General features: G+C 42.0%; 2 protein-coding genes across 5 annotated transcripts in view; both read right to left on the reverse strand.

The window, feature by feature from the left end:
- LOC135486491 (uncharacterized) overlaps positions 1-17,294 on the reverse strand; it is a 51,547-nt gene extending 34,253 nt beyond the window's left edge. For 2 of the 4 annotated variants that reach the window (XM_064769302.1, XM_064769298.1), the window contains exons 1-2: positions 17,173-17,294; positions 2,379-2,551 (exon numbers count right to left, since the gene is read on the reverse strand). In XM_064769302.1, the coding sequence (XP_064625372.1) occupies positions 2,379-2,532 (154 nt within the window). In that variant the 5' untranslated portion in view covers positions 2,533-2,551; positions 17,173-17,294. Of the gene's footprint in view, positions 1-2,378; positions 2,552-7,523; positions 7,551-10,098; positions 10,126-17,172 lie in introns of those variants that run through there. The other 2 variants (XM_064769299.1, XM_064769301.1) reach the window with 2 other exon arrangements.
- LOC135486758 (uncharacterized) lies at positions 8,511-25,880 on the reverse strand. The gene is made up of 2 exons (XM_064769856.1): positions 24,779-25,880; positions 8,511-8,728 (listed from the first exon to the last, which is right to left on the reverse strand). Exons 1-2 carry the CDS (start codon positions 25,878-25,880, stop codon positions 8,511-8,513), a joined length of 1,320 nt encoding a protein of 439 aa, XP_064625926.1.
- Between the last annotated feature and the right edge of the window lie 2,083 nt (positions 25,881-27,963).

The raw sequence follows: 27,963 nt of genomic DNA on the forward strand, positions 1-27,963 counted from the left end.
GTGATATTTTTAGTAATAAATCAGAATTAGTCTTGTAGCGATACGAAACACATATCTTGTCTGCCCCTTCTTTACGATTACGTCCCCACACCATGTGTGCCCATGTGATATTATATAAATATTGCCCGCCACGGAGGGTAACATGCCGAATGTCGCCCCGCCGGGATACAATGTGTCCGAGATAATACCACCATTGAATATTCATGGATTGGAGGTGCCACACCTATCAATTATACGCGAGTATGTTTTTAACTGTCAAGTGCATATTTGGAGAGGTATTGAAAAGATATTTGGTGTGGCAAGTCTACAGATTATTTGATGAAATCGTTTGATGAAAAAATATAATTTGAATTTTGCTAATTTGGCAATAGGGGGCGTGTTTTGAGATTTGTCTGCCAGTTGGCTGAATAGAATGGAAATATCAACATTTGTCAAATTTGTCGATTATCAAAATATTTCTGTTGTCAACTACCAGTGTCACATGACATATCAGATGAGTGATATCGATTCTCTGGTATCATATTTCTATCCATGTGTAATACATTTATATGGTCTAAAATCAACCGTGAGGGAGATACAGGGCCTCAAAGTTGAAAATGGCGGCCATTTTGGATTTATGCTAATTAGCCAATTTCCCGTGATCATATTTTGGTAAACTTTTCAGAAAATGTTGCCTGGGGTCCAATGAACAAGTTCCAGCAAAAAAACCTTTTGTAGCAATTTGTTTGAGGTTTTTCATAGATTGACTGGACTATGTGACTCTGAAATTTTGATATGATATTCCGGACAGTCGGGCAAGAAAATGGTGAAAAGTAAACTGGTATTTGACCATGGAATTTTTTTGATAATCGACAAATTTGACAAACGTTGATATTTCCACTCTTTTCAGCGAAATGGCAAAAAATTTCAAAACACGCCCCCTATTCTCAAATTAGCAAAAATTATAATTTGATTTTTTTTTTCAACAAATAATTTCTTTATATCTGTGGCTTTGCCACACCAAATATTTTTTCAATGCCTCTTCAAATATGCACATGACAGTTAAAAACATACTAGCGTCTAATCGATAGGTCTGGAACCTCCAACCTATTTAATGGTAGCATTGTCTCAACATTGCGTATACCACACGGTCACGTGACGTGTATCAGCTAAACATTTTCACGGAATCTCACTTGAGGTATGAGATTATACGTTGAGCCCAGTGCCCATTAGGCGAATTAATTCACCAGGATTAAATGAAATGTATCCCAACATGAAGAGATCCCTGTCCGACAAAAGCTACTTTTGATGAGCACGTTCAGAAACTAAAAACATGAACAAATTAATCGGTTCTTGACTACAATAGACAGAGGAGATAAACATTTAATGGCAAAAGACTTAGGCCCTAATGTCGTCGGATGTCCTTTATATCGTTGTTCTCATCGCAACAGAGGGACAGGCATATATATTATCAAGCCAGGTCTATTGTCAGTGACCATCGTTTACTCAGAACATGGTCTGCAAAGAAGTACTCTAAATTAGCAATCAGGTTACATTGCAATTGCCCCCACCCCCATATTATCTGGTCATCTTTTCCCTATCTTCAAACAAGTACTTCTCAACGGGTCCATTTCTAGTATCATATTAAATGATGTAATCTATAACATTCCGCAGATTTGGAGGAAGTCTGGAGGAAGTCGAAATGTTGTCTTGAATTGAGTAGCTAAGCTTGATATGACTCATCCTGGTATAACCAGTGGTTTTCAATACACTTCGCCTCTTGATGATGTAGGAGTGAAAACTAACACTAAATCTCACGACAACTATGACTCGGTTAGTTACCAAAAAGGGTGCGATTAAATGGCAGCACGCTTACCACTAAAAGCGACTGACTCAAATAGAGAACACCGTAAAAGATATACCTTTAGTGGACTGATAAACCATGGAAACCGACTTTCTACAAATCGCATTTAGAGGCTTTTTGAAGCAAGACAAAATACCATCTTCAAAGACGGGAAAAATACGTCTGAAATTGTGCCCTATAACGATATATTTTACTTGTTTTAACATTGTTGTTCTGTGCACCGGAATGGTCGTGCATCGCTATTTTGTCTGTGTTGAACAGTGTACGTCTTGATGTGATGCGCCAGTTTCATATTATAATATCATCCTAATCGAAGGAAATTAAATACCTATTTGCAACACACAGTATATATAGCAGGCATACCTAGCTTGGTCCTTCGAATAGACCATGGTCAAATATTATCGAACTCGCGTTGTGTGTCAGTTATGTCTTGTATATCTTGTATATCTTGTATATCTTGGTTTGTACAGTTCTATGTGAGTAAGGACTCTCAACCTTGCTGGTGATGTGATCTTGATCATCGTCTGTAACTTACCTAGTCTGTCAGTGATAGCAACCATGTTCTTGGTCTTGATATTTGCTCGGGGACTCCTGGCTTCTTCTGATATTGGAGTGAGAAGTCTTAACTTTGCCCGTGTGATCTCATGGCTCATGAGCGACTTTTTCGTTTCACTGACTCCAGCCGCCATGTTTCCGTCGTCGTCAGACCTGAAAGTTAGATTTTGAATCATGCGTTAAAATGTAAACGGCAGAACAAATATTATTTATATTCCACTCATTTCTTCTTTGTCCTCAACGTTTCATCGTTGTAATCAACAAGGACCTGCGCAGACGTGTTATGTGTTATGTGTGACGTGCCAAAAACTATGGAGTGTTTTTTGTTGATAAAACTTCGGCGCTTCTTGTTGCAAAACCTTTGGCCCATTTGTGTAGGCAACGATTTGCTACGCATACATAAAGCCTATGTGCAGCCTCGACAAAAAGCCATGAATTCCAGCCGTACGCAATTTAGCCTAATGCGCAGACGGAGGCTCCGGCTCTGTACTTGTAACGCCCGTGCGTGGAGCTCATAGTCCATTCAATTGAAATAAGATATGACCCAATGGTTTGATCGGGGGAACCATTCAGACCACCATCAAGAGGTCGTTTCCGATCCATTTGACATAACACAGGCCGAATTTGTCTGGGACCCGAGGGTAGAGTAGGAGTGTCACGTGGGATGTCTAGCGTCTTCGATTACTATAGCGTGGCGTTTGCGCGAGTAAGCGCCACAGCGTTCTTTTTGGTACTGGCGCCTCATCTTGCGCCAAGCCGAAGTGAGCGACCCTCGGAGTGGGTTACTTCGGCATAAAATGGCCGCCGCACGTGATCTTTTAGAAAAGTTGGCAAACGATCCTGTAATAGCCGGTGTAACATCTGTGGTTGTTTCCCATGTGTCAGTGTTTCCAAACAATAGGCAGCTAGAGAGACCATGACTTTTCAATAGGGGGAAACACAGAAAAACTTGTCAATCTATCTTTTAGCGTTCCCAAACAATGAGGGGAAACACTCAAAAATAGAAACACTCAAAAACATTACACCGGCTTTGTGATGTACACAAATGTGTCTTATACATCAGACTTGTAATTCTACGGTGAAAATAGAAAAGGTTTTGGAACAAATTGATATTAGGATGTAAAAAAAATCAAATGAGGTTAGTGTATTGGATGATGTTGTATCCAAATCTTGCAAGAAAAGCCAAGACATTCGGGTACAAAGCTATTGATCTAGAAATATTTAATGATAATAACCTCGGGCAAAGGTATAGATTCAACAGGGCCAGCATTGGGTGTGTTCACATTGCTGATTAAACCTGGTGTTAGGTGTAAGTGTAAGTGTAACAGATTCATAGCAGATATGTTACACTTATTATAAATATGAACTGACTTGTGTTACATGTGTGATTGTGTTGCCCTACGTGACCGTTGTGAAATTGAGGCCAAACCAGAAACATCCATCCTCAGTATATACACACTTGCCTTACACATTTCAGCGAAATTCTCTTGAGTTCAGCAAATGCAATTTTTTTCGCACACACCTCCTAGTCATGCTGGTGTTGAAACCGTGAATTGGATCAGGCCGATTTTCAACAGCCAACTGATAGTAATATACTATAATTTTTTTCTTAAATTTGAAGATAATAGGTTTTTGATTTACTACATATCAAAAGAAAATCTTGAAGCTGCCTCCAGCGTTTAGTTGGACTATATCATTATCAAAAATGCACCAAACAATTCTTACAACACAGAAAATCCCATGCAATCCAAAGATATAGCCATTCATGTATTTGATAACTGGATTACCTAATCAGGCTAGGAACTGGCTTGTTAGAGCCAGGCGATGAGTTCACCACATGCTGTGATTTAGTATAAGACTATTGTCCTACTTGGGAGGACAATTATGCATCAATTCTATTAAAATTGATGTACATGTTTGTTTTTCATTGACATTTTCAATGTTCAAGTATGAAAGCATGCTTTTGCCCATGATAAAATTAATTATTGATAGTTCTATTTATTTGAGACGTCAGATCTCACATCTAAAAATTTTTGTTTGAGCTAATGCTGAAGTAAGAAAAATAAATCAATCCCATAAACAACATAGACCCCAACAAATAGTCCAAATTAGGTTTCATAGACAATTTAGGCAAACTTTAATAATTTTTTTCAAGTTCGATTATTTTTACAAAAATTGTATCAAATGCATCAATTTATACTATACTTAACATTATCATTATGTATTTCTAATTCAAAGCTACGACATAACTTGTGATAAGATAAGGTAAACCCGCCGCCTGGCTTCACTTAGAATAGGGGCAGCATGGCCGAGTGGTTAGGGCTTCAGACTCACAATCCGAAGATCGTGGGTTCGATTCCCGCACCGGTCTGTCTGCTTTCAACCCTGAGCAAGTTGATTTACCTCGATTGCTCCGTCCTTCGCATGAGACGTAAAACTGAGGTTCCTTGTATCTGGTGTCTATTCCAGAGCAAGTAAAAGACCCCATCCAAGTGGACTGTAGCTTGTGGTGGACTACCCCTCCTCAACTTGTGGTGTCTATGCCACGAAGCCGAAGTCGGAGTCACTAGGCCAATAAACCCAATTGGCGCTAAACCGTAGTGGCACGCATTACCGCTCATCCCGCCTTGGAGGGGAAATACTCCCAGGAGAATGACCCCTCCAGAGGCAGAGCGAACGCGAAGAAGAAGAAGAAGAAGCTTCACTTAGAAACCAAGGCTGTTACATAACATGTAAAGAAAACAGTCAATTCGCTATATCTCTGAGTGCAATTTTGATCAAACTCGGAGCTTTAAATCCAGTCTCTGAGGTTTGCTCTAAATGTACTTTTAAAGATGGCCGCTACAGTGTGATTCCGAAAAGAATGATTTATATAATTTTATATTATCACTTTGAAATGCATAATCTGGGTTACATTTAAAATCTACCTTGAGATGAAAGAAGAATTGTGATGAAAGAAGAATTTTTTTAAAAAAGTCCATGACTGCACTGTAGTTGTAATTTTAGTGGCTGTAAAACAATTGTCTGGTTGTGTCAGGATCAGGAGGATTAAAATCTAGTTATATCATTTTGTAGCTCGATGGCCAATAGCAACGCATGATTCCCGTATATTCAAATAAAGCGAAATAGGGTGCCACCAGTCACAAAACAACCAAGGCATTAACCTTGGTTCAGCAGGTGAACAGGTACAGGCTGTTTCAATCATCCCCCTTCAGCCAGCTGTTCAACAGGTAATGTTAGCCACCCCACCGTACAGGGAGTGCAGGTAATTGATTAAGCCTCTGCATAACTAAACAACAATGACTTGGCTTCTGTGAGTGGTAAGGAGAGTTGACAGTGTCCGATTAAAAATCCCTCATTACTGCTCCGCTGAAGTAAATTTCCGAAATAAACATACGTTGCATCAGGATAACCTATCACCTGCAAACATGCAAAATTTCGAGACGAAACACTACCCCCAAATGGCACTTTATCGAGCCGCGTTATAGTATTATGATAAAGATTCACTGACAGAAAGAGCAGGACACATGATTACTTTAACCTTTACTGAAATTTACTAGGTGGCAGAAAATAGGGCCGTATAGACTACCGGAAAAAAGTCATATGCGATCCGATTGAATCCGAATTTGGTCTAAATTTTTCTCGCCTAAATGCAAAATGATCCGGACCAATGTGGTCCCATCCGGATTTTAAAAAAAAACATTGATCGAGGTAGTTTCAATCTAGGTGCATCCGGATCGAAAGCGTCGTCTAAACCCAAATGGATACCGAATCCGGATTCATTTCACCTGGGCGCATGCGCACTAACGTTTTACCCCTCCACAAAGAACATGTATTGGAGTCTTCCACATCTACAGAAATGCGTCAAGATGAGACCAGATTGCGCTGATCGTCTAAATGCGCGCAATTTTTGAGACCTGAATGTGGTTCGATCGGATCGCATCCGGATCGCAACCGGCACTGGTTTCAAAGCATTACAGTATCTTATTTTTTAGCTAATTCTAAATTTGTTATCTGTCTCGAACATGAAAAATGATCCGGAGAGGGATGAACTCCAGCAGTTGTTTGCTGGGGAATGTGGGCCAAGGTTTTTGGGTGCAGATGACTCTTCTGACGGCGAGGAAGACAGCTAAGCTGGAAGACGATTGATGGCCTTTGCCATTGAAAGCAGGCAATCAGATGGTAAGGGAAAGTCAATAGGCAAAGGAAAAGACAACGAGAAGACCAGGACCAAATCAAATCCTCCTGCAGGCGACATCCCAAATCGTGTTCCGTAATTAGACATTGTGAAGACGTGTCGTTGTATTAGCCCCCTGCAGCATGCCCTTCACAAACAATAACTTGCATGTGCTGCATTCAATGGAAAGAAAATGAAGCTGGAATTTTTTGAAGTTTGAAAAGGATTTGAACCAATTGTAAGAATGGCGTGCGGTGGGCGTATGGCTGATATTTTAGAAAGTTCCCTTATTTTGGTCTTAAGGACACCTTTCATAAGGCAACCTTAGCGGAAGGCTTCCTTCACTAAGGAAACCTTATCCATTGTCATTTTTAGAAGCGACCTTATGTCTTATGTCTTCTACCTTTATGAAGGAACTCCTTTTGTGAAAGGCCTTCTTGAGGTGCCCTTTGCTGAGGAAGACCTTACAAAAGGCCTCCCTTAAACTGATTTAACAAGTGGAGCACAATGGCTCATGATGTAATGAGTAGAGCAATTGAAATGAAAATACCCTCATCTGCTGTGCTTTGCACTTGCACTAGGCCCATATACTTTGAAGGCTATGGAGGCAAATGTAGCAAAAGCTGGTGACGGAATTAGGAAGAGGAGAGTATTTTCTGAACTAGAGAAGCATTTGCTGCTGCAGCTTATTGAAAAGGAAAGGGCGGTAATTGAACTGAGGCAGAATACATCCAAGATACTGAAACAAAAGAATGATGCCTTGGATCGTATTGTGACGAGTTTTAATTCGCAGAAAGGTATTGAAGCTACAGATGGGAAAACTCTGAAAAAGGTTTGGGACAATCTCAAAACTAAGGCGAAGAAAGATGTGAGCAAAGAAAAAAAGATCGTCGGTTAATAGGCGGTGGTGAAGCGGATCCAGAGGCAACGGCTGATGATGTGTCCCACCTTGTTTCTTCAATGTGCAGTGATGTTCTGAAACCACATGATAACGACATTAATGACGATACAGGATATCATAAAGAAGGTACAGTAGAACCTCTCTATTGAGGACACCCTGGGGACTGACAAGTGCTGTCCTTAATAGAGAGGTGCCCTGATTAGAGAGGTCAAATTGAATGGAAACAACCAATTCGGGACCAAAACTAGTGTCCTCAATATAGAGGTTGTCCTTAATTGAGAGGTGTCCGCTAAGGGAGGTTGTACTGTACTTTGATTTCATTTTTTATTAACACACTTCATAACAAAGTCCACTATTTGGTCGGAGAAAACTACATACAACCACACTACATTATTACGGAGTCCACTATTTTGGTCGGAAATACCTCGGCAGATAACTAATGATGATTTAACTTTGTAGACAAAAGTATACTCCATTCAATATAATACAGCGCCTCTCACCTGGCCCCAAGGTGCCTTATCTCTAATGGTATTCAGTTATTGAGCCACTACTCAGACTACCTGAAACCAGGTCAGAGATGCAATACTATGCTGAATAGTAATAACATGCCTTACAATTTCAGATGCCAAAATGAGTTTCTTGCCATCATTGGATCCTGCGTCTGCATTCGGAGACGTTCAGCCGAGTTTTCCCAACCCACCTGTACATGTACAGCCACATCAACCAGAGCCGTGCACATCATCAGCTACAAAGCCGAAGAACCTAAAGCCAGCTACATTGGAGGTCGTCAAAGGCAAAGCGCAACGTAAACGAGCTAACGTTCCTGAAAATCAAGCTTCAGAGAAGGATGCATCTGCTACGGCATCCCCGTTTGACAGAGCGCTTAAGATGCAGGAAATAAAGCATGAACTGCAGGTGAAACGCCTTAAGCAAAAGATGGCATTCGATGAGGAAGAACACTCAGAGCGCATGGAATTGATTAAAATGCAACAGGAATTCATACAGCATTTGCATGACAGGATGGAACCAGCTTACTAATTCATCTGTGAATAAATATTGTAAAGAGAGTAGCCCGATTGATTAGACGAATTAGAACGGAAATACTGTTCAACTATAGTCTGTCTCATGGCATTGCCAAGCACATCATTGTCGTTCATATAAAGCTCATTGCCATGTTCCTCTTCTTCGGGTTCATCTTTTTCATCTGAAATTTCTGGTTCCCCAAGGTCTCTAGCTATATTATGGAGCACAGCTGTAGCAACGATAACTTTCATAGCCGTTTCCAATTTGCACCGGATTCCAAATTTCAAGCAGGGAAAGCGCTTCTTCCAAACCCCAAACAAGCGTTCGACAACTGAACGAGTTCTCTTATGTGCGTATTGTAGCGGTTTTCAGCTAGGTTATTCGGGTTGCGAAATGGTGTCATCAGGAAGGGTCGGCATGGGTATCCCTTGTCACCAAGCAACAGCCCGGGGTATTTCATTGTTTTCAAACCGATTGCAAATCAGACTGTTGTCAAAAATCCAAGCATCGTGAGTTGAACCAGGCCATCTTGCCACAATGTTTAAGAAGCGGAGGTCCGCATCACTTATGCCCTGGACGTTCAACGACATGAATGCTTTTCTGCATCGATATATCTCCTTATTTTCCACGGGTGGGGCTTGAATTTGAATGTGCACACCATCCACACATCCAACAACATGCGGAAGACCAGCAGTATCCATGAATTTCTGCTGCATAGTAGTTGCTGCGTGACCAGATGGAAACCGTATGATTTGGGTACGTTTCCTGGCAATTGCTGAGGAAACTTTGGCAACGATTTTCGATAATGAAGCCTGTGAAATATCCACAAGGTCCCCTGCTACAATTTGGAAACTACCACATGCATAAAAACGCAATGCTGCTTTGAGTTGAATACTTGGTGGGATGGGGTTTCCACGATTATCAGGTGGCTCTGGTATGTCGTCTTGCAGGATATCCAAAATGTTGGCGAAGCCTCCTCTGGTAAATCTGTAACGTTTTTTTAATTCTCTATCATTCCTACGTCTATCTAGATCAACGTAAATGACGTGACGAATCCTTGGACCTTGCAAATCATCAATATTGTTTATATCCTGCAGCCTCCCTAAGTTTGCTACACGGTTTAGGTAATCGCCCATGTTGCTCCTTCGGAAATCACCAACAAAATAACCGAAACAGCTCTCTGAGGACGCTCTTAAGGAAGCCCCAGACCATCCTTAGGATTTAAGGGCTTCCTAACCAAAAATAAAGGTGTCCTCAACTTTAAGGAGCATTCTAAATACGGGCCGACCTTAGGCTTAGGTGGCGATAGAAAGGAAGCCTTTTCTTCGAAATGAAGGTTGTTTCTAAAATACTGTAAGGCAGCCTTAACTAGACAACAATAGGCATAAAGGAAGCCTTTGAAGTAAAGGAACATTCTAAAATATCAGCCATAGTGTATTTATTCACTCCATACAGTCCAGCAAGGTATTCCTGGCTTCTCTGCAAGCATTAGTTCTAGTCCTCTATCGAAGGTTGTCTTGGCTCTTGTGCACTAGCTATATCTTCTAAATATCCTACATACTAATTCTATCATACAAGTGTCTAACTAACATAACTCACCCACTCTAAGCCCATTCAGGACAGGCCATTGTTACCATTGTAAGTTCCATTCCTGATCGTGGTTTGGTCAGTTTCAGACCAGGGCAAGCACGACTGGCCAATCCTTAAAGGGAACATTCCCCACACAATAAATCATTTGACTGCTTCTAAAGCGCCAGTTTAATTTTCTTATCCTTCAATGCCAGACATCGAAGAATATCGAATGGAGGCAAATCAGTTGTTTAGAATCTTTTTTCAATCTTTATTGTTTACACTGACAAATTGACAGGCCTCATAATTTGAAATATGACACTGACAACTTTGGGAATGATCTGGTAGCTGGAGTTTGTATTGCTTGTTTAATATTTACGTAAATTAAATCATAAATGTTGCTTCTTGCAGAAAATGTACTGTACATATGGATTTTGATGATATTCAAGTGAGCAAGATTTGGTTTACAAATCATTCTGATGACAACATATTTCAAACGTCTCTACTTATTCTTTTGAAAGTTTCATTTCCAATATGCTGTCTGAGCCATAGAATAGAGTAATTAAACTACACAAGCATCGACTTACCGGTATAATGGTGAGAGCACATTGTCTGCGAAAATACACTTGAAAAGGGAAATCAGCAAAAAACAGTTGTGTACTAGTGACCGATTTTGCAGTATACAAGAATACAAGCAGCATCTGACTAATTTTACAGTACAGGTCTCCAAGTGAATGGTTGGGCTGTCTGTACCAACCGTAAAATCAATCAGGAGTCGTTTCCATGCCCTAATGTTGAAAGAATCGTTCTGTCACAAATCTGCTCACACCATACCCATCGTGGGGGCGTTGGTCAATGTGTCGTTCAAGTGGTTCTCGCTGTGGACGGCCTAACAGCGGCTCTTGTCTATCTATTGCAATATTGTGTTAGACACAACAAGCAATGATGATCTTGCATGTTCGTTCAGGGCGCATGCGAATTTCCCCATGGAGAAAGTGGAACCTTCGTTTCAATACTCCAAAACAACGTTCAATGGAGTTGCGGGTCTTCTTCTGAGCTGTGTTGTATTGTTTTTCAGCCCATGTTGTCGGATTGAGATAGGGTGTGAGCAGAAAGGGCTTACATGGATAGCCCGAATCTCCTCACAAAAATCCTTCTCTTATGTTATTTTCAATCCACGATTGCAGGTCACCTGATCTTCGAGATTTAGCGGGGAAAGAAATTGTAAACAAACGCATGTGTGCAGTTCAAATGTAAATAAATATGTATTTTTGGTACTTTTGGTTGCTGGACTTGGGTCTTCCCGCAGTAAGGAGCTGGGGTCAAATAGGTGGTCTATTGTTTATGTGTGCTGTGTTAGCCAGTGCTAGCCCTTGATTATGAAGGGATTTTCAAATGAAGGTTACCATGGTTTGTTTATGTGAAATCAAATTTGCTATTGAACATGAATCTGAAATTGACGATGCTGTCGATTTTCAATTAGAAAGTGTCGTGCGTGACAGTATTGATTTGTGTGTTGGAAATGAAACCACAGAAAATATTTCGACCCTTCTTCCTGAAATTCACAGAGTATTTCGTGGTATTATCAATGATCAGCAAAGTGACGCCGGTGGGACTGCTGCCGCCAAACCCCCAAGAAATATTTCGCAAGGGCCTAGCGGTGGCAGACCTCGTTTTGATATCCCTAGGGAACAGATGCAATATCTTTTGGGTAAGTGTCCGAGATATTTCAATAGGCCTAGGCCGATATAACTATGATAAGAAGAATAGGCTAGGCCAAAAGCTAGCTTAAAAAAAGAACCGAGAATGCATTCATGTTCTCCAAGCATGGAAAAACTACTCCGTTCATTTCCGACACGAGCAACACGAGCGCCAACCAACGGCTGTAAAACATACGACTGTATAACACAACGTCTGTATTAAACCACGTCTGTATAAAACCACGTCTGTTTAACAATACGATCCTAATTCACAACCTCCGTAAATCGCCATGTCTATAATTACTAACGTCTTAAATTTGTTAATGTCATAAATTCTAACGTCTTTGATTTAACCACCCAAATTTGCAACCTCCTTATAAAATTGGTAACGTCCATATAAAAATTGTAACATCCATTAATTGCGGATATAACCGCCCATACTATCGGACCAATTGGTATGGTAGTTGATAAAGTATGGAATTAGTGAAACCTTGGAAACACTGATAAACCTTGTAATATTCAATGTAAACCATGGAATCACTGTGCAAATAGCGCGGGAAATCGGGTGCGTTCCTTCCACGATTTATACCCTCCCAACTGACAGTCTCGTCCCAGCTGACTTTCATGACTTTATTGATAGCAATTTGCCAGTTAGTTCAGAAGGCAACATTTTTAATGTGGAGGATGACGTCATCAATTGGCAATGCGCTGTGGTCGTTAAAATATTTTATTTCTCTTCAATGGAAGCAAAAATTAGTTTTTATGATTGTTTTGTATTCCATAGACGATAAAGTATTATGCTCGGTACTAGATGCACGAGATCATAGGACAAACACACACGTGAATAAAAAAAACCGCTTAGAACTGGTGACGTCACAAAGATCTCTGCATCCCTCGATGCGTACTGGAAGATGTAAGAAATCGCTCACGGCGAAGGAAATTTTCATCCGCAAACTTCGGTAATAAACATACATGACTAGGCTTCTTTTATTCATCGTTTGTTATAAAATATCAGCAAAAAAACAGGACCTAGATTCCTGGAGGGCCTTGCATTTCATTTACGGGCATCGGTACTGCATGATGTAGTCAATTTTCTCTGTATCACCCTGTATAACAGACCGATCCGTAGTTCCTTCAAATAGGCCCCGCGTGGTGGTGGCGTATTTATAAGCGGAGCGCTATTGGTCCATATTATGGAAATTATTGTATATTACCATTGACCCCTAGAGGGTATTTTAGTGTAATAAAATCAATTTGAATTTGGGTGTGTGGGGCGTGTCTTTCCATATTTGGGAGATCAGTACTGTACACTGGAGGCGAGGTACAACTGGGTTGTTCTAAAATATAGACTATTGAATCGGATATGCGACAGATTTCTAAATTACCATAAAATTCCGATCTGATCATGTAAGAATAAGCTCCAAATGTTGATTCGTAACCACGTTAGGTTCGAATGGCATTATTCCATGTTTTTATGCATTTTAAGGAGTGTTTCCAAGGTTTATCAGTGTTTCCAAGGTTTCACTAATTCCATACTTTATCACCTACCAATTGGTATACTTTTTATGCACGCATACAGCACGCCAAAGCTAGGTCCGAGTCTGTCGACAAATTGTTTGTTTAATTTGTCTCTTCGATATTGCTCCTTTGATATTGCATTAGATTTTCATTGCAATTCAATCTATCCATTCAAGGTATAGCCCATTTGAACCAGCCTGCGCCACGGGTACAATGCTTGTTATATAATGTTGCTATCAATAGAAGAATCAAACATGGCGTGACATGTTGTCTGGACTTGTTATAAGTGGCTGAATTATAGGTGCGGACGTAAAAGTAATGTGTTCTGTCTGATGTTCGGTTGTAATTAGTGCCGACAAAAAAAAGAAAGTATGTACGGGCCTATATAAGCCCTATGGTATTCTGTTTTCTTTAGTTTCAATACAACCATGGACGAAGACAGACAAAAACACCAGCTGCCACACCGAAATTATTTGAGTGTCCCAAAATGTCAGAAGGGATATTCAACTGAGAAAATTCTGAATCGACACGTGCGAAGACATGAAGATGGAAAGCATGTATGTACGATATGCAGAAAACGCTTCACTCGCCCACACCTGTTAGAGAGACAGATAACAATTATACACACGACTAACCAGAAGTTCGAATGCCCTAAGTGTTTGAAATTACGAAATTACACGAAATTACATGAACACGAAATTACATGAGCAACAAGCAACAAAGGCAGCAGGTAGTCCGTCAAAATTTGGTGTATAGCGGAGTCCCAGTTGCAGCATCATGGTTGCAGCAGAAACGTTATAGGCCGTAGATCTTGCTATCCTCAAAGACGATGGAAGTGCAATGAGTCAGCAGTTGTGTGTGTAATTCCATACATAGTATATAAATCCATACAGAGTATGATTATAATATAAAGTTATCAATTTATTTCGACGTCCGTTCGAAATGTGCATGTAGTTGACAAGGCAGAGTTCATACAAGATGGTTGATACAGACGTGTCAATGAGCTGGAGTAGCAGAATAGGTTCCTATAGCTGGGTGTCCAAACCAAGGATGTAGCCTATTCGCTTGCTATTCCGGAACTCCCAAACATGATCACAGAGCGACATTATATAGTCTAGCAGTTATGAAACAGTTACGAAACCCAAACTGTTTACTAACAATGACCACAAAATAAAGTTATCATATTTGACTTGCTTCAAGAACTGTCAAACCCGTCTATCATGGACCTACCAGACAGGGAATAATTGCATAAAACATGTAAAATGTAACTCACAATGGTCCCTTAACGACTTGCACCCATTAGCTCGTCACGGACTCCGATGGCTTAATCATTAAATTCCCAAAAAATCACATTTGGAGCCAAAACCTGACCAAAGGAATGTTATACCCTAACGACGAGACTTTAAGTCGCCTTATGTTTTAGGCTACTACTGAGAAAGGCTTTTCATGAATTTTATAAACAGTGATAAGTGCCCTTTTACACGACCACAATTTACGGCTAATAAACAACCGAATTTGATAACTTAATGAAGCCCTAAAATCCCTGTCTGGACAGTAAATCCGGCATTAAGAGTTATTACATCCACACGATCATCCTAGACTGTCTTAAACGGAAGTTACGCCTACTGTACACAATACATAGTTTAAAAATATACACTGTTGGGCAAAATGGTTGTCACCCCTGCGATGGCAGATATGATTTCATATCCATTTTTAATTTATTTTGATATGGTAAACATTAATGAGTGGAAACTTTGCAGTTGTACACACATGGTATTAGCGGGTGTTTTTGGACCACAAACTTGCACATGTTTGCCATCAATTGATTATTAATTGACATTTTATCTACGGAGGCTCATCAGGGACCTAAACTATGGAAAACATCTTTGTCATTGTTTCACTCTGTTCTCTCCATCTGACCAGATTTGATTGTCCAAATCGATAGGAATTGCACAATTGGGTAATTTCTCACTGCTTGCATACCTAATATCGCGTATTGCCCCCACGGGCTGCAATGAGCGCTGCAATTCGTCGGGACATGCTTGTAACGAGGCTTTGTATCCTTCGTTGGGGGATTTCGCCCCAAATACGGACAATTGCATCACCAAGGTCGGCAAGGTTCTGAGGCTGAGGGTCCAAATTTTCGAGTTCTCTGCCGATATGGTCCCACAGGTGCTCTATGGGGTTCATATCCGGGCTGTAAGGAGGCCAGTCCAGACGGTTGACGTCTTGTTCGTGCAAGAAATTGTTCACTATTGCTGCTCTGTGGGGTCTGGTGTTGTCTTCTGCTAGTGTCCAGTTGTTGCCGAAGTAGGCCCTTGCTTCTGGCAGCACGTGATCTCGGAGGATCTCGAAGTAGAGGAGACCGTTTACATTTTGCTCTAGGACGCGGACTGCAGTTTTTCCATGTTAATTTTGGACAGACTACCTGCCTTCTTGCATGATACCCGGCAGCAGTCAGCCTACGGTTTACCGTTGTCCGACTAGTGTCAACATTATCCAGGTTGTGCCAGTCATTGCGCAGCTGTGTCGCCGTTTTCCTACGATCTGCACGGCAACGACGCAAGAGGTGACGGTCGTCTCTTTCATTAGAGATGCGAGGACGAACAGTAGATCTCCCAACGTTAACATTACCGTCCTGTCGCCACTTCGAAATCCACCTTTGCACCGTCCTTTTCGAAAGTCTCATCACTTCGGCGATGGCGCCAGTACCTTGCCCGCTGCGCCACCTTCCAATGGCCTAACCTCGCTGAATTTGGCTGTATGGGCCGGGCATGACAAGTTCTGCATTGGCTGGTCAAGAAAATCCAATAGGATTGCGTTGGTTAACCAGGAGAATGCACGAACACCTAGTCGGCTGTGGACTAGGCATAGGACCGAAAGGACATGGTCAGCAGAAACACTCCTTTTACAGTGTCTTATTACATCACACGACTGCCATACCCTGTGACGAAATTGATTTAGGTCACTCATGTCAATTTCAATCTAAGAATGAAAGAAACCTGACCATGATTGTGGAGAAATATGGATATAAACCTGAAACTCACAATTTTCTATAGGGGTGACAACCATTTTGCCCAACAGTGTACATATGCAATTCATGATAACGTAGCCAACTGTAACAAAGGTAACAAACCGCCATCCGCCAACAAGTCGAAGAGATGATTCCAAGCAAGACAGGGAGCAGAAGAGGAACCACGTACCACTGGCGAAACGATCCAGACAAGTTGAATTGAATCGACTGCAACGTGAGGTACAATTCCCTACATTCGTTCGTCAGCTTGACTAACCGTGTGCTGCGAAAGCTCGCGATTGTCCCGACGTGACGATAAATATGCTGTCCCGTAAAACAGATAGTATGCCCGTACATGCTTGAAGTGTTATCATTACTTGATGAATGAACGTATGGGTTCAAGCAAATATGATTGAATAAAAGCCAGAAAATAAGCCCATTATGACGTCCTAGGCTGTTGCCAATAGTGAATACCAACAACCAGCGCGGGGTGTTATTTATAGACTCTGATGTATATACGCTACTCAAAAAGGATAATAAATGCATCACATACATTTTGTGTTATTTATGGAAATCAAAAAAAAGGTTGATAAATTTTGTTTCCATATCTACCTTCTCATTTCCCAATTCATACATACTGGGAGCTAAATCTCATGACATCTAACGCAAAGTTAATTTTCGTTCTTTGTTGGACGATACACACTCCCTATGTGAAGCCACAGCTATTGACTTCATGGAGGAGAGCAGCATGTCAATTGATTGTCAAATTAAAGACGTGGAATAAACATCAGCAAAATTGTTAGGGGTCAGAATCGACAGTCAACACAGCGTGTGCAAGTTATGTACTCTGAACTGCAAGGTTCTAAAACTTACCATCTATCTAAACCGAGTGTATTCCGTCCTCTATAATCCTATCTATCCTCGGGAATATCTGCTTATGATCTGACGTTTACGGCCCTTATTTGCTTGTGTAATTCCAGATGAGACACAATATCCAAAACCTCTCTATTAATAAACTAACGTACAATGGTAGGCCGGTTTAAATCTCACTATCAATTGAACACGAATTTCATCTACATTAATTCAATGACAATACTATATTTTTAGTAGGTCATTGGATTATTATAATATATGTCCTAGATATGTCAGTTATCAGTGCAGTGACAATATATATGGCTTGGTGTTCAAGTTGTATGAATGATGGCCACTGACAACACTACTCTGAATACAACCCCATCCAGATACATGCCCAAACCGATCTCCGAAAGGCGAGATGTCGTTTTCTGTTAGACGAATTAAATCGCGTGTAGGTCGAACTTTTGGTCTGACTTTTCTCTGGCGATAATGCCACATGTAACACAATTCTTCAGCCTGAACTTAGAATTCGTAGGCTGTGAATTCATGACTGCAGGGAGACAAAGTCCGGGAGCCATGGGGTTGAACGTGGAAATGCCGGATGAAGTTTTTTTCTCTGCAGTTTTCAATAGTCTAGGGGATGCTCATTAAGATTCAAGAGGGTGCCCGGTGATATCCCTTGAGCGCTTTTCAAAATATGCTAGTTAAGTCCGCCATTACTGAAATTCAATTAATTGGCTGTAACACATTTATTATACATGGTAACATCATAAAAATTGTGTCTACACCCATGTTTTTAGGGTCTACGAACATGATAAGCCCATCACTTTTGCAATTTAATACCTCACACTGGACGAATCACATTAATTAAAGAGGTTGAATAGCGCCTCCAGAAGCAAGCAACAGCGCCACCCGTAGCAGAAATAAGAACTGCTTAGTTACGTCATGGTTTCCATATACGGCATCTCATTTGCATATTTTTACAACCTTATTTACTACGAGTTATAAATATGCCAGTAGCACGTGGATCATGCCGGGCGGCGCTGTCAGGTGTTTTCACTATGGGTTACATAATCGGCTACAAAGAGGCCAGTGTTCTAGTAAATGAAGTTAGCAATGATAGCGAAAGAATGTTAGTGTATGTTACGCCGTCAATAGCGATAATAGTGAGTTGGAGAGAGGAGAAAATGGAAAATGGAGAGAATAGTAGTATGGATTTCGAGTCCCAAGAAGAAACTTTGCAAAGTTTTCATCAAACTGATAATCATATTCCTTCCTTCTCTGTCTCCAACAATTAAAAGTTGCTGCAGTCAACCTGATGCGTTTATCCGCGAGCGAATCGACGAGACGAAGCATTTTTCAAGCATCCGAATGGTACCTTACAGATCCGCAAGGGGCGCGTTACCGAAAATGCTGCAAAAATCATTAACGTGATCGTAAATATTGTCATATTTTTCAAAATGAGAGTATGTAAATGATACGCAGACGGTAAACCAATGAAAGGCCAGTATCTATTGAACCTTACAAGTGATTTGGGGGCCTTGAAACTCCTTATATTTATCAATGAAACCTTATTCCCGCCTAAGGTTTTGACCGGGCCGTTCAAAACTCCCCATTTTTTGGCGGGCCATTCCCTTTAAGCTAATTAGGTCGGCCATCATTAATGAAATTTAGTTTATGTGGAATATCTCAGGAAATATTTGCTTATGTAGAGTCATTCCGATTCAACGAACGTGGCTTCGGCCAATTCAAATGTAAACAAAGCCGTCTTCGAAGCTTTAATGCGAGCATGGTTTTTACCTAAATCTACATTTTTGCTGAATCATATGATATGTGTAAGTAAAAGGAAAAATGATGTTCGACAATAAACGACTTTCCTTAAAACAGGCCTAGAAACATTCGTTTTCTAGCTAAATTTAGGAAAAAGGCTATTTCTAGTCTTGACACTTTTCCTTTTACTAGGGATAAGCTTATGTTACTAGTAGTGGTATTAAAGGGAAGGGCTCGCCAAAAAATGGGGAGTTTTGGACGGCCCGGTCAAAACCTTAGGCGGGAATAAGGTTTCATTGATAAATATAAGGAGTTTCAAGGACCCCAAAACACTTGCAAGGTTTAAGAAATACTGGTCTGTCATTGGTTTACGTTTTCTTATCATCAACATACTCTCATCTTGAAAAATAAGACAATATTTACGACCGATGCGACCAATTTTTACATTCATTTTGCAACATTATCGTTAACGCGCCCCTTGCAGATTCGTAAGGTACTACATGTATTTGGATGTTTTGCGACAAACTGCCTATAGTCTAGTTTCTTCGCTTGTGGATAAACGAATAAGTTACACTGCGGTTCCTTACTGTTGGAATCGAAGGAGAGAGGAAAGGCCTACTATATTCATCTGATGTTACTAAGTTCTTTTTTGGAGTCTCCAAGGCCTAGCCTTCCGCTGCCAAATACAGTAGGCTATAACGATGAAAACTGATGCGCCGAGGTATGTGTAACGTTACTCATGAAAGCATACATCACATACACGGCGTTTTGTCTGGTATCGCTATATATATCATGTTCGTATCGTAATCAGTCCTCTTTCTAAGGTTATTTGGTTTCCATGGTTTCCACGTCCCCACCCGACTCAAAGCCATTATATGTACTACTATTCTTTGCATTCTCCATCTTTTCTTTGCTAAAACATCACTTCTATTACTATTGACGATGTAACATGTCCTAACTGCATTCCGCTATCATCGCCGACTTTATTTATATACCAGAAGACTGGCCGATTATGTAACCCATAGTGGAGACAGCTGACAGCACCCAGGGGATCCATGTGCTGCTCGTAGTATTTTCAACTCGTAGTAAACAAAAAGTTGTAAAGTTTTGTAAATAAGCTTCCTTATATGGAACTAGTGACGTCACACAGTAGTTTGTAATTTCGCTACAGATGTCACTACTGCTCTCGCTTGTAAGACGATTCAATCTCTTTAACTAATAAACAAGGTGTTTAACACCAAATAAATTATTTATTATCCTATCGCACCACAACATAAGGATATTTTTACATATAATTTATTTAACTTTAAAGTTTTTTCATACTGAAGTCAGCAGGGTTCTCAAATCCAGGGATAGAGAGATTGAATGACTCTATCAGAACTTATTTTTATTGCATACTGGGCGCACAGGCGCTCACCAGAACTCCAATTATAAGGTGAACAGGAACACAGTTAGATGCTCAGAAGGAATTCATCAAACTTCTGAAAGATTCGATAGACCAGCATCCTAATATCCCCACTTCTATTCAAAGGTATCAGAAATCATTATCTGATACATATACTAGACTTGAGTATGTAATTGCCCCGAGGCTGTACATCATTGGTTCTAACATGGTACTTAGGATTGGTAAGGTAGAGCATTACAATAATGATACTTCAATTGCACCCAGAAGTATTAAGGTAGCAGGAAGGGGTGGGCGTTTGAGGTTTCTGAGTGTGAAGGGGTATAGTGGTGTCTGTTGACTGTGCTTTAAGAGAGACTAGGCATGATGCCAGTCTCTCTTAAAGCACAGTCAACAGACATGTGGTTTCAGTATTAGGTCTTTCATTATAGCAATGGGAAAATGTAAGTAATTTTCGTTAGGTCCGTCATAACAAAGATTGACTCAACCACTCTCTTGACGCAAGGGCCCAACGCGCCGCGTAGCGGCAAAAAAGCGAAGCTGGCGAAACATTTATAACGGGTCACCGTCACTTATTATTGGACTTATAGCGCATTTACGGGGTTGCAACTATTTTGCTTTATAGTGTCACCAGGAAAGAAAAGCATGCGACCTAACGCCGATCTATTTGTATAAAGTGATAATTGGAAGGTATATAGTAGGAAATATCAATAAAATAATCATTCCATGTCGTCTTTTGAGGGCATTTTTGATTGTAAAAAATATATGTGTACGTCACCGTAGTCTCTGCAATGATAATTTTATCAGAGCAGTCTCGCGCAAGTAGAAGTTCTTCACCTATTAGTTCTTCACTTGTTAGTCTCAACGTCTGGCGCAAAGCCAGACGTTTTCCATTACGATTTCACTACGATGTTTGACAAGAAGGAGCAGTGCGCGAGATATGCTAATGAGCAGACTTCCCTCGCTTGAGTTTCTGAAGAATGTTCCATATCGCGCTAAGCTCATCACTACTGATTATGACAGGCGTGCAACGGTAGGTATCTGCTCCCCAACTTCCACCCTAATACGGTAACAATAAGTTACCATTTGATGGGAATGGGACAATGCCCTCACTGTGTATGGAGTCATAGGGATAAGAAGACATTATTCATTAGTGTTGGTACAATTGTTTTTGCCCAAAAAGCATGCCCATTCAAAAAACAAAATATGCAAGGTATCACGTACATGACCATGACGACGTGCAGAAAGTGCACTGGCCAGTGCATACCCTATGGCTATGTACTAGTAAACATGGTAAACATGAACAACATCATTATTCATCGGCAGTTCATTTTACTCCGAGCTTTTCCTGAAACATATAGCCATGATGATTAGGCCTACCAAGTACCATGACCAATAACAGCACTAGATCATGTAGATGTCAACAAGTTCACATGAACCGTATAATCCCGCATGGCGCATGTGGGGCATGCGTCTAAACCAAAGCCCCAAAATCACTTGTTTTGGTCTATTTCACTTGTGTTTCCCCCGTCTCCCAGTCCATAATACATTTACAGTTTACAATCCCAATCATGGCCCAACAAAAGGTCATCGGTTGACTAAAGGAACACAACTGTTCAATGGATTTATAGTTGAATGCGATCAAACTACGTCTTTTCAATCGTGGATTGTAAATTTAACCCCATGGGCCTAGGGAAGGCCCTATAACAATACTTTCGACACAGTTATTATCTCCGCTGCCTCCACCATGTTACACACAGTGCTCACTGCTGATTCTAAAATGCGCCACCTAGTCAAAACAGGACATATGTTCTTCTAGGAATAGATCTCTTTCCAATATTTCGTCATTCCACTATCGTCATCACCTCATCATACTTTCATTGACATTACAGGCACAGATCCACAGAGCACTCTTCAAATCATCTACACAGTGGTTATCTAACTAGGATTATAAAGGTAATTTCTTAGCCCCGCACAGTGGGTTTCAGTCTTGATAAAGGGGCACTATTGCTAGCAGCTAGGTAGGCAAGATAAAGTTAGACGAAGTAGCCGATAGGGGTCTCTCACCCCTCAAAGTCCGTCACAACTATTCAAGCTTGTACAAGGAATACATGCAGCGCTGACTCTAACAAGACCCAATGGGAATGTCGCACAGTCATCTGTCAAAAACAAGACCTATGTTGCAGTATGATCTCTTGCCAATATTTAATAATTGCACTATCGTCATCACCTCATCATACTTCATTGACATTACAGGCACACATTGACATAGACCACTGTTGCAGTCAACGACACAGTCGCTATCCAAGTAGCATTATAGAGGTAATTATCATTATCATACCTCATTAGCATGTGAACCAATCACGTCGCGTCCTTTGCGATCACGGCAAAGCCTCATGGAATAATGTCTTTCACCGTTGAATAATTTTTCATATTCCATGCCTACAACTTCAATTTCTTCATATTCCATGGCTAGAAGTTCAATACTAATATAATATCCAAGATAAAGTTACAAGAAGTAGTCAATAGGGGTCTCTCACCTCTCACTGTATGTCTACACTATTCACGCTTGTACGAGGAATACATTCAATGCTGAATCTAACAACACCCAGTGCCCTTACTCTGTATATTAGTCACTGGAAGATGGCCCATTTCACTCCTTGCTTCTACTTCACCTATAGTCTCATTGCAAACGCCTCAGTTCTATGATATCACATTCACTTTCAGCTGTCATGCAACGCAACAACTGTGCTATCTGCCATCGCACATCAACGAAGAAGTGCAGCCGCCCACATTCCACCTCACGTCTGTCCGACTTGCTGCAATCCTCGAGGGCGCCCCACTGTACTACGATTTCACTACGATGTTTGACAAGAAGGAGCAGTGCGCGAGATAGGCTAATGAGCAGACTTCCCTCGCTTGAGTTTCGGAAGAATGTTCCATATCGCGCTAAGCTGACCACTGCTGACCATGACAGGCGTGCATTGGACTGGTACAGGTTGGAACTGAACATTGAATATGCTGGTGGTGACGCTTTCTGATGAGAAGTTGGTCGTGACTGATGCAGTATCTTGGACTTGTCCACAGCATCGTTCAATCATTGCTCTCTGAGCTGCCTTGATTCTGTACTTACCCAAATACTAAGACCAAATGCCTGTTGACTGTGCTTTAAGAGAGACTGGCGCCATGCCTAGAGATATGACTGACCCCTATTGGCAAATTTGTATGACTTTATCTTGCCTACCTAGCTGCTGCCTATAGTCTCCCTTTAACTGCGGAACACTTCAAAGTCGATAAAATGCCATGTTCCACCTTTTAATGTGTTCAGACCGCCATTTTCAAAATAATCAAGTCAGGACACTGCCTTCTAGTCTCATAATAAATTTTGCTTTCCTCAATAATAACATTTCTTCTTCTTCAATGCTTTCATCATTCCAAACTGCTCCTCCTCTGACTTTTACAGGGGTACAGTCATGGCAATCAAAACCCAAATACTGAAACCAAATGCCTGTTGACTGTGCTTTAAGAGAGACTGGCGCCATGCCTAGGCTCTCTTAAAGCACAGTCAACAGACACCAACCCCCTCAGACTCAGAAACCACAAACGCCCAACCCTTCCTGCTACCTTAATACTTCTGGATTACAGCGGGGCCTAATGGTATTAGGCTAAGTAGCTTCGCGCGATATGCACCATTCTGGGAAAACTCAATGTGGAATTATGCTCATTAGCATAATCTATTCTTAGCTCCAGCTGGAGGTAATCTTGCGCAGTGTTTCTTCGGCCCAGAAAGATTGTGGTGGAAAACGTCTAGGTCTAGTACAATGAACGCCTGACTTGCGCCAGACTAATAAGTGAAGAAAGTCTGGCTGCGCGAGACTACTGTGATAAAAAATACCATTGCTGAGACTCGGTGACGTCCAGCAAGTAACGTTTCATGTGCATACTTCATCACCACATCCCGATAACCTTTGGGAATAACCAGTTGTGTGAACAGCTTGGGATCACGTTCAAAGTCCGCACGCGAATCGGGGAGAAAAATCGCCCGGTCGAATATCGCCACGCTCATTCGCCTCCAAATCACTGCCTGCTTCGGCGATTCTATTTTCCAGGCGAAGATTCAGACTGAATGAAAATCGCAGGCGTTATTTTATTCCGCCTGTAATCAATAAAATCGCGCCTGATTCGCTATCGCCAGCCATCGGAACAGAGCGAATATCATGCATGCCATGCGAATTTCGCCATCAATTCTTTCCCGCTCGTTCAACGAACGATTCTCGGCCGTAGTTTGTATTTCTAGTTTTAAATATTAAATATCATTTTCAATCTATTTAAAATCAAACACTTCTTCTTCTTCTCGTTCGCTCTAGACAGTCAAGTCCGATCTTCTGATGTATTCTATGGTGTTTCGCAGCTGTTGGAGGTCTCCATAGAGCTGGTCTTGTAGGCTGGTACCTTCTGGCCAGATGTCTTTTCTCAGAGCTGCCAATCTCGCATATCTTGTCAGGATGTGTGCCACGGTCATTGGTTCCGTGGCACATGGGCACAAGTCGTTGTCTCCGATCCGTAACTTTGTAAACAGGTGATGGCGTAACCTGCTGTGGCCGGTTCGCAGTCGGAATATGATGACCTGGCCTCTTCTGGTGAGTTTGTTGTAATTGTCATTAGCATCATATCCCTCGTGCTCTTCCTTCCACTTGGTCCAGTAGGCAGCTTTGATATTGGTTTTTGCCTCCTTGTATGTTAGGGACAGGTCGCTCTGGTGTAGTTGGCTTCCTTCCTTGGCCAGATGGTCGGCCTTCTCGTTCCCCTTGCTGTTGCAGTGGGCTGGTATCCACTGGAGAACGACTTTCTTCCTGCATGAACATAGGGCTTTTAGAGATGTGGTGAGGTTCTGCATTTCCTCCTTCTTCGGATCTTGCATGGCTTTCAGGACAGAAAGGGCATCAGTGAATATGACTATTCGATGTCTGGTCTTGTTCCTCTTCTGTTTCAGCCTCTTGGTTGCCTCTTCAATTGCGACGGCTTCAGCTCTGTAGTTGCTGGAGTATCTACCTGTAGATATCGCGATTGTCTCTTCCTCGTCTTTATACTTGATAAGGATGCCTCCTCCTCCATCTCTGGTTGCGTCAGTTGCTGACCCATCAGTATACACATGGGTCCACTTCTGGTCTGGGTACTGCATGTGGATATGCTCCATTGTCAGAGCTTTCCGTGCCTCATCAGTTTGGTGGTGTTTGCTGAGGATACCAGGGACTGTCTCCTTGATCTCCGGTGACATTCGGGGGTCGAGTGTTGGCTTGGGTCTGCTAGATGGTATATCCCTTGGAGTGCTGACTTTCAGTTCGGGGTGATTCCTTTCCAGTGCCTTGCTTTGACTGATGAAGCTGCCTCGCTTCAGTCTTTTCCGAGCTCCTTTTTGGACTCTCTGGTGCATTGGGTGGGTTTTCATCCTTTTGAACTTCTCTGCCAGTGTGATCACCTTCACTTCCCTCCGGTTTTCTTGTGGTTGGAGCTTGGTTATGGTCTCCATTGCAGTGATTGGCGTAGATTTCATGGCCCCGGTGATGATGCGCTCGGCTTGGTTCTGCACACGGTTGAGTTTTTGCAGTGTTGGACTTGGCTGCATTGGCCATTGCAGTTGTCCCGTACTCCATCACTGACCTTATTCTTCCGACATAGAGTTTCTTCAGTACACTGGTGTAGTTTGAGTTTGAGTCCGGCCTTCCAGACTTTGTCGAATGCTTTCTCCATGTCGACAAAGACAGCTAGCGTGACCTCTTTGTCCTGGAAGGCGTCTTCGATCTCCTGGGCTATGTAGGTTACTTGGTCCTCTGTAGATCGGTTGCTTCGGAAGCCTGCTTGCTCTGGACGGAGGACTTGTTTCTCTTCTAGGTGCCATGTCAGCCGGTTGTTAATCAGCCGTTCCATAACCTTTCCGATATTACTCGTGAGGCTGATTGGTCTGTAGCTCTGGGCTTTAGCTTTGTCCTTGCCGGGCTTGTGTATTGGGATCATAACCGCTTCCCTCCATATTTGTGGAACCTTTCCTGTTTTCCAGCTGGTATTGTAGATGTGTAGCAACCTATCTTCTGCTACCGTTCCTAGATGTAGAAGCATCTCGTTCGTGATGTCGTCTGGTCCAGGCGATTTCTTCAATTTCAGCGTGGATAGGGCTTCTTTCAGTTCCTTCTTGGTGGAGTTCTTGGTCATCATCTCATCCTCACTCTTCTCTTGGTTACGAAACGACTTCTGGGCTCCCAGAACTTCTCTGTTCCTCTCTGGTGGTATTTCGATGTCACTGATTTGTTGGTATTCGTTGATGAAGTGGTTCGCTGCTTTCTTTCCTGTCAAGAGCTCCTGCTTGTTGTTCTCGAGAATCGGTGCTTGTCCCTTTGGTTTTTTCGTCATTTAGAGCATGGGCAAGCTTCCATAACTTGTTTCCATCTCGATCCAGGTTGAGGCTCTCGGTTTTCTCAATCCACTTCTTCCTTGAACTTTGGATGCATGCCTTCTTGTACCTTGCAGTTGCTTCTTTCAGGGTGATGTTGTTTTCTGTGTTTGGTGTTGCTTCCACGTTTTCCCTCGCTTTCTGCACGGCATCGTCTAGCTCCTGCAGCACCTCTGTCCAATAGGGCTTGTAGTTCTTTCTTGCTCCTCTTGGAATGCTTTCCTTGGCAGCAGTGAGGAGTGCCTGGTTGAACTCTTTCACCATCTTGTTGATGTTAGGGCTTTTTTGGAGATGTTTGGTGTTCTCATCTGTTTTAGAGGTGAAGAGATCCCAGTTGGCTTTCTTGTAGTTCCATCTCGGGAGAGTGCTAGCTTCTTGCGGCCTGTGGTTCAGGTTGATAGTGAGTTTGACTGGTCTGTGATCACTACCTCCTAGTTGTTTCAGAACTGATCTTGTTGTTCTTCCATACAGGTCATTGGTGGCAAAGGCGAGGTCCGGGTTCGATGTTGTGTGCCACCTTCTTGAGTAGAAGGTTGGTGGATCCTCGGCATCGTTTAGGAGGAGCAGGTTGTTGTCGATCTGGCAGTCCTCCACTTCATCCCCTCTCTTGTCTGAATCTGTGTATCACCAGCTTTCAGAGTGGCTGTTGAAATCTCCGAGTACCAGGCAGTTGGATTCCGGCACTTCAAGCTTCTCTAGGGATAGTTCTTTGTCATTGGGACAGTAGATGTTATAGATCTTGATGTCCTCCTCTTGGATCTTTGTCCTGATTCCATTGATCTCTGCTTCTCTGTTGGTGTTCACCTCAAAGTCTTGTACTGGGATGGAGTTGTGTACTAAGACTAGAACACCGCCCTTTGATCTTTCAATGCGATCCTTCCTGATGGTTTGGTACCCCCTCACCGTGAATATTCGATTCTCAGTAAGGTAAGTCTCTTGGATGCATGCGATGTCTATTTTCTCTGTATGCAGGCGCTCTCTGAGAGCGACTTTCTTGTTGTACACGCCTTCTGCGTTCCATTGGAGGATGTTGAGGGCTCTGATCTCTTCATTGGTCTGGCCAGTAGCTTTCCCTGCCCGTCTCCTGGCTCCTCCAGACGGGGTCACCGGACCACCAGTCGCGTTGGGTGGACCCCTTCGAGGCCTGGGGCCCGGTGCTCTTCCAGCCTGGCGGGTCTCCACAGGTCGA

Source organism: Lineus longissimus, chromosome 4 (genome assembly GCF_910592395.1).
Source record: "Lineus longissimus chromosome 4, tnLinLong1.2, whole genome shotgun sequence".
In the NCBI taxonomy this organism is placed as follows: Eukaryota; Metazoa; Nemertea; class Pilidiophora; order Heteronemertea; family Lineidae; genus Lineus; species Lineus longissimus.

Coding starts and splice junctions, on each gene's coding strand:
- LOC135486758 (XM_064769856.1), bottom strand. CDS start 25,880: ATGAAATCTACGCCAATCACTGCAATGGAGACCATAACCAAGCTCCAA. Junction 8,729..24,778: donor AAAAGACATCTGGCCAGAAG/GTACCAGCCTAC, acceptor TCGTTGCTACAG/CTGTGCTCCATAATATAGCT.